The sequence below is a fragment of the Pinus tabuliformis genome, chromosome Q, assembly GCF_031772625.1.
Source record: "Pinus tabuliformis cultivar Carrire ecotype Pingquan chromosome Q, CPIR1, whole genome shotgun sequence".
In the NCBI taxonomy this organism is placed as follows: Eukaryota; Viridiplantae; Streptophyta; class Pinopsida; order Pinales; family Pinaceae; genus Pinus; species Pinus tabuliformis.
Window position 1 is genome coordinate 1,187,842,014 of NC_142296.1, and position 13,490 is coordinate 1,187,855,503.

Sequence of the window (13,490 nt, forward strand, 5' to 3'; positions counted from 1 at the left end):
AATGTTCCTAGTGTTGAATTTTCTACAATAAGCATGGTAGAAACCAATCTTCTCATATGATAATTACTACCTAATCATGTTTAATAATTTATCTTTATACCACTAATATCATTGAGAAATTATATACATAAAGTCTCAATAGTAATGTAACAAAAACAGTAAGATCATAAAGAGACTACCATGCACAATAGAGACAACAAATTTTTCCCTGGGAAACCCAAAATTAGGAGAAAACCCAACAATTCTTCTTCTAGGAGATATTTTCTTTTAGCAAGGTTTACAAATCCAATTTTATCTAGAAATTTGTGCCAAAAACCAATTCTAAACACTAAACAACCTTTCAAACTACCCACTAGTCAAAACTAATCAAACCACCCATATAGTCTATTCTGGACAACTTTTGACCTATTCAACTTATCTCTTGTGGTCAACTTTAGACTTGTGGTTGACTCCTGTGATCAAATTCATAGTCAAACCTATGGTCAAACATTCATTATTCTACGGCCAAACTCGACCTGTTTCTGGTCAAAGTCAACCTCTTCTACAATCAAAATAGGCCATATAATTCAATTAAAAATCAAGTCGAACTCAGTTAAATAATATATTTGCTGACTTGATCAAATCTTGTTCAATTCATCCTCCTTTCAGCTCCTTTTTACAATTGCTTGAGAAGATGTGTTGTTGTGAGTGGTCAAAATGAGGAACTCTCATTGTGTATATATAATAGTTAAATGGGGTGAATTTTACCAAGAGTCACACCCTTTCATGGTGGGGTTGACTTGACACTTTGGATCCTATATGAAACCCGAAAATTAAATTTTTTATTTTTATTTTCATAATTTTCCTAGGCAAACTTAGGAGGTCTCTTGGCATGCGTAATACCTCTCGATGCTACACAAATATCAATGCTCTCTCTTAGCAAGGGAGGTATTGTACTTAGCTGCAAGATATTTCCCCTTTGTTGAAATTTCTCTTTCATAAGAAAATTTCATGAGTTTGCCATGTTTATGCATGTATATAGATAACTCCATCCTAGAGTGGGAAATGTAACTCCTCACATGCACGTCTATAGATCACTCCATACTGGATTAGGCTATGTGAGTATCCAAGGCCTTTTACCTCTTGCCAAAGTCCTTCATGGATTTTTAGGTGAATTATATCTATCTCCTCTGGTCAAATCCTTTATGGCCTAGCCAAGTCCTTCTAGCTTCTTAGGAGAAAATTTGTCGAATCCTATAATTTTCCCCTGTAATTGCCTTGGACCATTCACCTTTTTTGTCAAAGTCCTTTATGACCTAGCCAAGTCCTTCTAGCTTGAAAGGTGAATGTATCCATCTCCCTTGGTAAAATTCCTTTATGACCCAACCAAAGTCCTTTATGGCTTCAGGAGATGGTATGCCCTAGTCCTGGAAAGACATCAACCCTCCCTCTCAACAAGGAAGACTTTTCACATCACACCAAGCTTGTCTTTGAAGTATACAAACTTCACACTAGACAGAGGTTTGGTAAGAATGTTTACAATCTTCTCATTTGTGTATATGTACTAGAGCTCCACTGCTCCTTTCTGCACCATGTATTAGATGAAGTGACATGATCAAGGAGTCCTGCAAGAAGCTTCTGAAGTCACACTGCTTCATAACTTGCAACACAGGATATGATATACTCTTAACCTACTATATTGAGTGCAACAAAATTCTTCTTCCTACTAAACCAAGATATCATAGCTAATCCCCAATTGAAGCAACACCTTGATGTACCCTTTTTGTCCTTTGTAATCCCAACCCAATCTGAATATGTATATTCTATAGCCTCACTTCACCACCTTAGACATATCTCAAACCATATCACAAGTACCTCAACCATGCTTTTCTACAACCCAAAGTATAATTTGCCTCGCTCGATCACATATTGTCTCAGGGTGTTCATTGCAAAGCAAATATCAGGCATGGTGTTAACCAGGTAGATTAAGGATCCAATCAACTAGTTGTACATTGTGAGCCACCAAATTTAAATCTCCATTCCCAAGAAATAGTGTATCTGGCCAGAATCCTTCATTTCAATTTTTGAGGCCAACTCCCTCTAACATTGAACCAAATATTCTTATGGTAGTCATGACTGCTCACTCTATCACAAAAGTAAATCCTCCTACCATTGTTGCTCCCTTTCTCACGTAAGTAAGTCCTTTTTCCACTGTTGCCCCCTTTGTCATGTAACTAAGTCCTTCCATTTGACATGGTCTCCTCAAAGAAGGAACATTGCTCCTAGGGACCTTCTATCTCTGAGCATATTAGGAATCTCAACCCATGACATCCTTTAGTAAAGCTACAACTTCCACTTTTCTTGATGGTCTTCCCCCTCAGAACTAGAATCTCTTCATGTCATCTGGTACAGTCCTAGATATTTATACAATTTGTGCATTTTCTCTCTTTCAAACACCAAACACTCTATTAAGCCTGTGCTCGAGCCCTTATTCCTATATATTCAATATTGGAGCAAAAATGCCCTTGTAGTCCACACCCTCTTACTGGGATATTCCTCTTGCCACAACCTTGCCTTGTACTTTTTGATGTTGCTACATATGTAATGGCAGTCTTCTCAATGGACATATTCTTCCTTTTCGTAAACCTCATTCAGGAGGTCATGGAAAAGGAAAATTCATAATGGAGGTAAGAAGGAAATATCAAGGCTATACAAAAATAAAAAGATAAGAGGCTGACTAAATAAAAATGATAACAATAATTAAGGGACAAAAAAATATGTACTTATCTCTTAATTTAAGAAGAAATAGTTGAGAATTGAAGGGAATTTGTCAATTTATTTTCTAACAAATCTAAAGGAAAAAACATTTTGACTACTTCTGAGGTGGCTTCTCATCATCATCATTATCAACATTGGTTGTTGATGGATGTTGCCTTTCCATCTTTTTTCTTTCAGGACAATGGGATGCATAGTGTCCAAAATTTTGAAAAATGAAACACTTAATCTTTGACATATCTTTCTTCTTATGTTCTTTGAACAAGAGCAGCTCTTCTATCTTGAAATTTTGGAAGATATGGGATGACATTCCCATGAGAAACCTTACTTCCCCAAGGAGAACTCAACTTCCCCAAAGGAAAACCCACCTCGCCCCAAAGAAGTCAAATTAAATCAAATAAATTTTATTAATGGGCTTGGCACTATGTCATAATTTAATGATGGGCAAGAAATCCTCAAGTCAACCCTTCATGAATCCAAGTCAAATGATTAAGTGGAAAATAATAATTTGTAAAGAATTAAGTTAGGTTAGCTCCACAAATAGAGGTGCCCACTCGATCATGAGGAAATATATAAGTACGTGATCGATCCATCTAAATTGAGCAATTTCAATTTCTCACATCATCTAGTGAAGAACAAAATAAGTGTAAAACTTTGTATTGTTTTGTTAAGATTCTTCTCAAGTTCCCATTATTTTTTGTGGATCGTTATTTATCTTCTATGGTTTGTATTCTTCTATGGATCAAACTTCTCCTATGGCTCGCATTGCACCTGTAGCTCGCACCTGTTTCTATGACTCCCTCGCACTCTGTCTCAGTGACTCGCCATTTCATGCATCGCTCTATCCTCTGTGGTTCATTATAGTGCCTCACTCTATTCTCTATGGTTCATTACAGTGGCTCACTCATAATTGTAGAGACTTTCTTCTACAGTGGCTCACACATATTTATAGAGGTTCGCTTCTGCAATGGCTCGTGCATAATTACAGAGGCTCGCTTCTATAGTGGCTCACACATAATTACAATGGCTCATTATTTATGGATCGCTCTTATTTGATGGATATGTAGCTTGCTATTTTTGGATCGTTCTTAACTATGGCACACAAGTAATTGTGGTTCTATCGCTCACACTTCTCTATGGTTCATGTATCTATTTTTCTATGGCTCGCATCTTGTTCTATGGTTCACAATGTTTCAATGGCTTGCATATATCATTTGTTATGGTTCACATGCTTGTCATATGGATCGATGGACTATGATAATATATGGTAGACAACAATAACCTATTATGCATAACTTACATTCAGTAATGTATGACAATGACCTTATAATAATGTGATATATGGCAATGTAAGCTACAACATATCTATAAAAACAATGTATGGTTTGGATAATAGTTTCATATAGTAGGAATGTATGGTTGTATAAAAATGATTTTGATGTGGTTATTGATAGTAATATGTAACAAAGACAGTGACCTTGTGATAGCATAACCTTGTATGGCAGTAACCTTATTGTATAGCATTGATATGGTAGTGACCTTGCATTCATATGGCAGTGACTTTGTTCTATAGCAGTGATATGGTAGTGACCTCACAGTGATATGACAATGTCCTTGTTGTATAGAAGTGATATGGCAGTAACCTTTATTGTAGTCATATGGAAGTAACCTTGTTGTATAGAAGTGATATGACAGTAACTGTAACAAACTCCTTGTCTAACCGAGAGAGATTACTAGGTTACCCGACTCTTGAGCATGGTTACAAGAATGGCGTAGTTGTCTCTTTCTTTTTCTCTTTTTCTCTTTTTTTCTTTTTCTTGTACTCTCTATGTCAAAAGGTTATGTATAGTTATAACCCACCCCTTAGCTCGATATCAACTTCTCTATTCAATTGCAGTGTCACAGCCCTTAGTGATAATCTTAGTGAGGGTATTCAAAGAAGTAAGGACTGGTGATAATGGCTACTTAGTCCTTAAAGAGGTATAGAAGTAGTACTAACAACAAGACTTATGTACAGAACCAAAGACAAATTTATATCAAGCCATAGACAGGGAGATGTCATATTGTCCCAAGGCCCTTACAAATTGTCCCACATGTGGAGTTAACTTTAGCTTATGGATGAATAATAGTGCCCTAAGCTTTAGTATTACCCATGGTGACAAAATGTATAAGAAGTCCTGCAATTCTGGTAACTCCGGTAAATAGTTATAGTCAATAAGATAACTCAGAGTGAGCATTGGGGTGGGGCTCATAATTTTCCTCCTGGTCATTGGCAAGTTTCCAACCATGCAGTCGTCACCCGTTAGCTGATGAAACCTATCCCAATGTTTAGACAATCAAGGATTTCAAAGGTCTAATCCAACCTCTACCCTTATGGCATAACAATGCTCAGGTATAGGGACTCTAGAAATCTAACTCGACTCCAACCTTCTGGCATAATAACACAGGGACTCCAAAGTCTAATCTGATCTCCACCCATATGGCATAAGAATACAGGGACTCTAGAGATCAAATCCAATCTTCACCCATCTGGAATAAGAGTACAGGGACTCTAGAGATCAAATCCGATCTCCACCCTTCTGGCATAACAATACAAGGACTCCACGGATCTAATCCGATCTCCGCCCACTTGGCATAACAATATACGAACTCTAGAGATAAAATATGATCTCCACCCTTCCGACATAATATTACAGGGACTCCAAAGATCTAATTTGATCTCCACCCTTCTGGTATAACAATACATGGACTCCATAACTCTAATCTAATCTCCACCCTTTTGGCATAACAATATAGGGACTCCAGAGATCTAATTCGATCTCCACCCTTCTAGTAAAGCAATACAGAGACTCCAGAGACTAATCCAATCTCCACCCTTTTGGTATAACAATACAAGGACTCCAGAGATCTAATCCGATCTCCACCCTTTTTAGCATAATTTTCATAGATATTAATGAAAACATAAGTCATTGTTATGATTATCACACATTAGTAATTTCTGGATCAAAGTCATTGTGGACCACATCTCATGAAGAGATTTCCTACCTAACTCATAAAATCTTTTATAGCACTAAGCTTTCATAATGTCTGGAGATCTAAACTCGTTGAGGCCTAAGGCCTTATGACCAAATTGCTAACTAACAAGTAGAATTACCTCCTACATATAGTTTACAACCTATACTCATTCATGATTCACAAGATACCTTGGATCACCCTCTACCATGTAAGTAGGGTCTCTCACTCTTTTTTGGTGTACCTTCCAAGTGGTTCACATTTGTTTAATTTTGTGTAGACTAGGTTGGTTCAAGAATGAGGTCCTTAACTCTCCTACCTACCGTTGACAGACTGTCAACAGAGAAGATGCCACCCCCTAGCTTAGGACCATACCAGGGATTCCAGAGGCCTTTTCTACCTCCACCTTGTTAGGATTCTAGAGGAAATCCTCCTCCTCCCTCCAGCCATTGAAGGAATTCTAGAGATAGCAATTTCTCCACCTTCATTTGATTCAAGGATTCCAAATATTTCCTCCACCCTTCCAAGAGTCCAGAGAATTTCTCCACCTTGAATTTACAACTTTAGTACCTCCACCTCTTGTTGGGAATCCAGGGAATACTAAGTTTGATTATTTTGTAAAGGAAAAATAGTGTAGACCTTCACCCAACCTCCACTCATTTAAAGCTGAGGGACTCTATAGTGTGATTCTCCACCCTCAATTTAGTCACTAACCCTAGAGAACCAAGCATTAGTTTTGCTTAATGAAGCCAAGGATTCTAAAGTTATTTCTCATTATTTTGAAGGCTGTCTCAAATATTTTTTATCATACGTGACTAGCCACCAGAATGGCTGCAAATTCCTCGTCTTGGGAAAATTTATGCTATTCCAGCAATAACACAGTATGTCATATAATAACCTTATTATTAAAAATTCTTTTCTCACACAATAAGTTTTAGGTTTCCATTTCCCAGTTGTACAAATAGCCAAAACTATGCCCAAAATAACATCCTAGGTCGACTTAGGAAGCCTCTTGGCATTTGAGAATACCTCCGGATGCCACACAAAAATCAACAACTAGTGGTTGGAAGGACATGCGGAAAAGACATACAAGGGTCATCACTAGAAGAGGAAAAGATGTCATAAACTATTATTTAGGGATAAAACCTCAAAACCTTCAGCTAAATAAAACCTCAAAACCTCTTATTAGATTAAAAAAATAATATATATTTAATAAACATAAAATTAAAATTTCCATTTAAATCTTATTGAAATGTGTGCAAAACTAATATAAAAAACAAAAAATCAATTACTATTAATCCTATACCATATTCTTAAAAAAATGTATAAAAAAATAAATTTGAATATAAAATAAAATATTGCGAGAAAAGATAATTTGATCTTATACTTTTTATTTATTAAAAATATGATAAAAAATTATTTAAAATCAATAAAACAAATAAAATTAAATATATTTAAAATACATTTGGATACTTGGATATGAAAGTGAGAAGATTGCACACGTGAAGCTAGGTTAGGGTATCAATTTCATAGAGTGTATGTTTTATTAAACAAGAGTATTTACATATTACTTTGTACAAAAGTGAAGGTAAGTTAGGATATCAATTTCATAGAGTGTATGTTTTATTAAAAAAAAACAGAGTATTTACAGATTACTTTATCCAAGTGGTGTGGAGGTGTGAGTAATGTATTTTTTTTATAATTTACTAATTTGGAAAAATAAGTTAATTAGAGAAAATAATATATTTATTTTATTAAGTATTGGTGGTTTTGGCAGTGTATTATATTAAATATTATTTTTTTGGAATTCAACTATGTTAAGGGGTCCATGAAGCACAACACTTGTTAAGGTTTTGCAAATGGGGTAGCAAGTTAAGTGGACTTGATTGTGGGGAAAATTTCACAGTTAAGCACACTTGAGGCAGAAGCTATCTCGAATGAGTGATCTCCAGAGATCTCACTAAATTACAACTACCTTTCATGGAAGTAATGATTAATGCTATGTAATTTATTAAGTTGCCCCTGCATTCTTCAAACCAAAAGGGAGTTTACAATACGCGAATGTGCCCCATGGACATATAAATGCAGTAATGCAGTCTTCGACTGGTCCTGTATTGATTTGGTTGTATCCGAAAAATCCATCCATGAATGAAAAGATTTCGCATCCAGCACATTCATCAATTATTTGGTCGATGAAAGGGGGTAGGGTAGTTGTCCTTTGGACAAGCTTGATTTACATACGCACACTCTAATCGCTCCTTGCTTTCAATGGGAGGAACAGGGTAAATGAAAAAAGCATGTAAAAGATTTTCAACTTCTGCATTAATGGTAGTGGCTTTCTTCGGGTGCACTGGTCGAAACGGTTGTGTACTAGTTTGACATCTGGATACATCTTGATTTCATGTTCAACGATGCTCTAGTCAATGCCTGACATTTCTTCATATGACCATGCAAAGACTTCTTTGAATTCGCGAAAAAAAGGGCAGTATATTTTTCAACAATTACCTGTTATAAAAATAATCATAAATGAATTACTTACTTAAAATAATATCTAATATTTATATATAAATTATCCCTTTCATTTTAAACTATCTCATACACAAAAAACACATGCTATTAGCCCTTTGATCTTCCCATCAATATTATTCATGTCTGAGATTTCCAATCGGAATCAATCAATGTTATTGAGGTCATGGCAACTCTTTCGTTTATGGTTACTTTCACTCTAGTCATGAACGATACTATATCACCGAACATCACAATATCTGTGATTATAATGAGCAGATTCAAAAAGAGTATTGAATTTATGCCATGGAGGCCTGCAATAAGGAGAGCTTTGTTAATATACTTTGGACAAATTTCTCTGCAGAGTAATATGAAGGCTGTGTTTCAAATTTTAGCAAAATAGTAAGCAAAAAATAGCAAGATAATTAACAGTAACAATTATATAAGCAAAAAATTGCAAGATAATTAACAGTGGTTCACACCCAAATGCTCAGGCTAAGATCACTGGTTCACACCCACTGCACAGTAAAAATTCAGATATACATGACCCAACAATGGCATGAAGGAAATTTTCAGAAACATTTGAAAACTAATGTTTGCTGTCATTGATTTATTAATATGACGAACGAGCTCAGCTGATCTCATCCAGAACAACCACCAAGGAAATTATAAATAAGTAATCAACTCCAGGATGTACTTTGACGAGAAAAATATCCTTTTCCAGTAGCTCTTTGTTTTCTGACCGTTTCCGGCTCAGCTTCATTAACAAAACCAACATCAGTTCTCATAATAAAATTACAGAGCAATGAAGAGAATGAAAGAATTTTATGTTACAGGATTCTGAGTTTATTGAATTACCTCTGCAATAGTCCGAGCACCATAGTAGAATACAGACGATCGCTCTAAGTAGTCACCTTTCACTTTAAAATTCCACTGTTCCTCCTCAGTATTATACGGCATGTAAACATTCACTGAGGTTTTCAGCTGCAACACAGATGATGTCCTCGCGCTGAACAACATTCTGGCTGGATCCGTCTTCTCCCCACGAAATGCTTCCCATTTGTGGTTGATGCTCACAAGCTGCAACTCTCAACCAAATACACAAGATATACTGTCACAGTCTCATATGTTTTCACAGGCATACACTGTAATTTGGTCTTTTGTGTATAATTCATAGCAAATCAGCATGAGTTTTAAAATTAAGATTTGTGGTTGTTGTTGTGAGAGGGGAGGTGGTTGTGTTTTTATTTTCTCAAGATTCCAAACCATAATTATATGAACTCAATGGAATCATTATAATATGAACTTTATATATTAGTTTGGGAAGACCCTGTAGGATTTATTTATAAGATTTGGAGTTATCAGGAACTCAATATATCAATATATCACTTCCAAAAATTAAATCCTAATAAAAAGAACATAATAATTATTGAAAGAATTAAATCTTAATAAGGAACATAATAATTATTACACTCAATTAAATTATTGTAGAGAATTTTTTTTTTCAGAGAGAAAAAAACCAATATAGCTTTATATTAAGAGTATATAAAGGTCATCATTACATAATCAAAAGTCGGATAAGGCATAGAAGTGCCCAGAATCACTTTCAGAGATAGGATGCAGATAGGGAATTAAGGCGAAAAAGGCCTATCAGTCTTTGCAAAAATAGATGACAGATTAAACAGATCCCAAAACAAAAAACTCGAATACCAGATACTATAGATGATCAAAACCAGATATACCAGGACTGTCAGCAGAGACATTCCAGCTTCTGTCAGAATAGAACCATGAAACTGATGCATGCAAAAATCCTATAAAGAGAGAAGGGGCGGAGAATTCCCAGCCTTGGGAATTTGCGGATCCAAAAAGCATGAAACTGGCAATCTGGGAGCCAAGATCACTAACATGAGCAAAAGACCATGGCATCATGTAGAAGACATGTTCAGCAAGGAGACTTCCTGATGATAGAAATCATGACAAGCCAATATGGGTTGAAGAATAGCTTGAAGAGGTTCTTTAGAGCTTTGGAAAATATAAGCATTCCTCCAGTTCCACATGAACCAGCATGAAATGATGAACAACGATATCCAAGATGATGACTGTCTGCTCCACCATTATAAATCAAAATTATTAAAATGTTTTAGATTATTCAATTTAATTTGATTAATAATAAAGCCAAATTAATAAAAAACATAATAATTATTACACTAAATTATTGAATTATTGTAGAGAACTTTAATTAATAAAAAATTTATAACTTTGATAAATCAAATTATTAAGATGTTTCAGCTTATTCACTATAAGGTAATTCAAGTTAATTTGATTAATAGTAAGGTCAATTTTCTGGTTCTAAGTTTTGATAATGTATACGTTTGCTTATGATATTCCAATGTAATGTGCTTACTATTAAATATATAAACACTTCATTATAATTTACCTTTGGACGAGGAATAGTAAATCTATTATTAGCAGCTGGTTATTTGATGTGTTATTATGTATTTTGTTCTCTCTCAATTCCATGTCCTCTCAACCAAACAAAGATTTGGTGCTTCTCTCTATTTGTTTTAAACATAACATACAGGTATTTGCAATCATCACTTTTTTCTAAAAGTCAGGGATCTTATAACATATGAGATAAAAACAATACTATAAAAATAATAATAATAATAAATAAAGCATGAACACATTTAAATCATGTACATCATAATTTCCTCTAAAAACATTATTATTTTATAATTTACCAATAAACTTGTTTTAAGTTAAAAATATAACAATTACATATTAATTAAAAACACACCTAAAATATGCACACCATGATTTATTTTATGGTTTAAAAGTAAACATGCCTTATATGTTATTATTAACTTATGGTTTAAAAGTAGACATGCCTTGAGTTAAAGACAACCAAGGCAACCTCTTGGCATGACCCTTTCCATTAATATCTTTTTGTTGATGAGTAGATTTACAAACTGTAAAACCACTTTCCTAAAAAAAATGTCATTTCTAACTAATAAAATAAATGACTCTGAGCACTTTGTCTGAACAATTTTGTCCATTTCAGAAATAAGAATCATAAGTTTAATTGGTTGAATCTGCAAAATTTGAATTTAAGAATCATCAGTTTAATTGGTTGAATCTGCAAAATTTGAAGTTTTCAAGGAATTTTTACATTTAAAATGAATTTTAAATAACAAAAGATCACTGTTACTCGAAAAAAAAAACTTCTTTAAAGTAGGCCTTTCACTGCATACCTTCCGTCTCAGAGTAACAAGGGGCTCTCCCGAAGCGTTGCGCACGACTCGTTTGTCGCGCAGGCTGCATTCTCTACCGTCTACCCTGGCAATCAACTGGCCATCGGAGTCACTGATCACCAGATCGGCCCCGCTACAAGTTTTGTTGCGCTTCTTCCTCTGCACAGTAAACACGAGCGTATGATACGGTGTACAGAATTGCGATCCGACAACCGGCAGAGTTCCAGTCTTGGGAACCGCCAGCTGATCTTCTTCCGGCAGTCCAGACTTGGACGCTGCGTGCTGCTCTTTCTCACGCTTCCATTTGAACATTTTCAAGAGTCTATCTGATTATAGGGCTTACTCGGTTCCTCCTCCGCTTCTTCAAAGCTCAATTCCCGAGTTGAAGGCCTCGAATCGTGTGCCTGTGCGTATATATATGGGGGAATGCAATCAAGTCCAGAGATAGACAGGAATCTTAATAATGATTTAATTTCTTTGCGGCGAGTGCAAGAACATCTGGAAACTTGTCCCAGTACCATATTCGATTCTAGGGCATCAAAACTTCAAATCTGCCCATGCTTTCAGCCCCAAATTTCCTTAAGATTGATTTGGACAAATAAATTTAAACTCCTTTCCGCTCTGATACAACAGATGTCTTCGATTCTAGGGCATCAAAACGTCAAATCTGCCCATGCTTTCAGCCCCAAATTTCCTTAAGGTTGATTTGGACAAATAAATTTAAACTCCTTTCCACTCTGATGCAATAGATGTTTGATATTTTATACAAATGATTACATACAGGAGCCCTCAGTCTGTCCCACTCGATCCCGCAAGAGACGTGGACTGGTACTAAAAGGTATTATTCTTTCATTTTTGAATGCAGTGAATTCAAGTTAGAATTGGATTTGGACTAAAAGCTATTATTCCTTGTTGCTGAATGCACTGAATTCAAGATACAGGGTGTAATGGAGTAAGAACCAGCTGTTCATCAGAGAATCCTTCTCGAATTCCGAAAGCATATTTCTAGCCTGTCTCAAAGTCCCGGCGCCCACTGGTTAATTGTAACCCATGTGAGTTTGTTTGAAACATCGAACATACGTCGGACTTGACAAACACATTCAATGATCACACTAAAAATCAGATTCCAGTGAATTTGAATGAATCGGTCATATGAAAATGAAATTGCATAAATCGGGTACGGAAGGTATTGTTCTCTCGACCATTAGAATAAACTAGTCATTATAACAGTAAGTTTTAATACTGCGAAAGTTTTCTTTTTTTCTTAAAAAAGAGATTGCAGCAAACACATAGAAACGCGAGATTTGAAAGTTCAAAGGAAAGAATATGCTGGAAATCCCATGTGGAAAGTTTTTCGAAGAGACATTGTAGAGCTGCATACAGTGCCCTGCATCTCCGCGTAAGATAAAATGTGTGTTGGAAGTAATATATTGGATTCTATTTTATAAAGCTTTTGAATTATTTTCTTAATTTTGATATATGTTTTATAAAGCTTTTAAATTATATTTTTTATTTTGGTACATGTTTAATGGGAAGGTATGATATGTAATTTGAAAGGTTATTACTCTTTGTTTTAGCAATCAGAGTGTGTTTGGTTGTGTTTTGTAATTTTAATCAAAGTTTCAATGAAAATGTTGAATATTTTTATTTTCGTGTAAATTAAAAAATAATTTCATAATTTTTTGGAAATTTTATTCATAATTTAATTTTCTATTGGGTGGAGGGAGTTGTATTTTTGGTATTTTCTAGTGACTGAAAATTCATTTCAAAAAAAATTGTGAGTGGTCATTCTGTTGGTGAGACAAAAAAACGAATTTTGTGAGTGGTCATTCTCACACTAACATTGTTATGCTACTGCTCTTCCCAATGATTTGCAGTCTTTACATACGGGGCCTAAACAAATATCCAAGTAATATTGTTATATTTCTTGTGTGGGTATGGAGGAAGCTTTGCAGGTCATTTATGTAT

General features: G+C 35.1%; 1 protein-coding gene across 1 annotated transcript; it reads right to left on the minus strand.

Annotated features, from left to right (window-relative positions):
• Positions 1–8,792: 8,792 nt before the first annotated feature.
• LOC149223942 (protein LURP-one-related 15-like) lies at positions 8,793–12,878 on the minus strand. The gene is made up of 3 exons (XM_089383430.1): positions 11,523–12,878; positions 9,130–9,351; positions 8,793–9,028 (listed from the first exon to the last, which is right to left on the minus strand). Exons 1-3 carry the CDS (start codon positions 11,832–11,834, stop codon positions 8,903–8,905), a joined length of 660 nt encoding a protein of 219 aa, XP_089239556.1. The 5' UTR covers positions 11,835–12,878; the 3' UTR covers positions 8,793–8,902.
• Between the last annotated feature and the right edge of the window lie 612 nt (positions 12,879–13,490).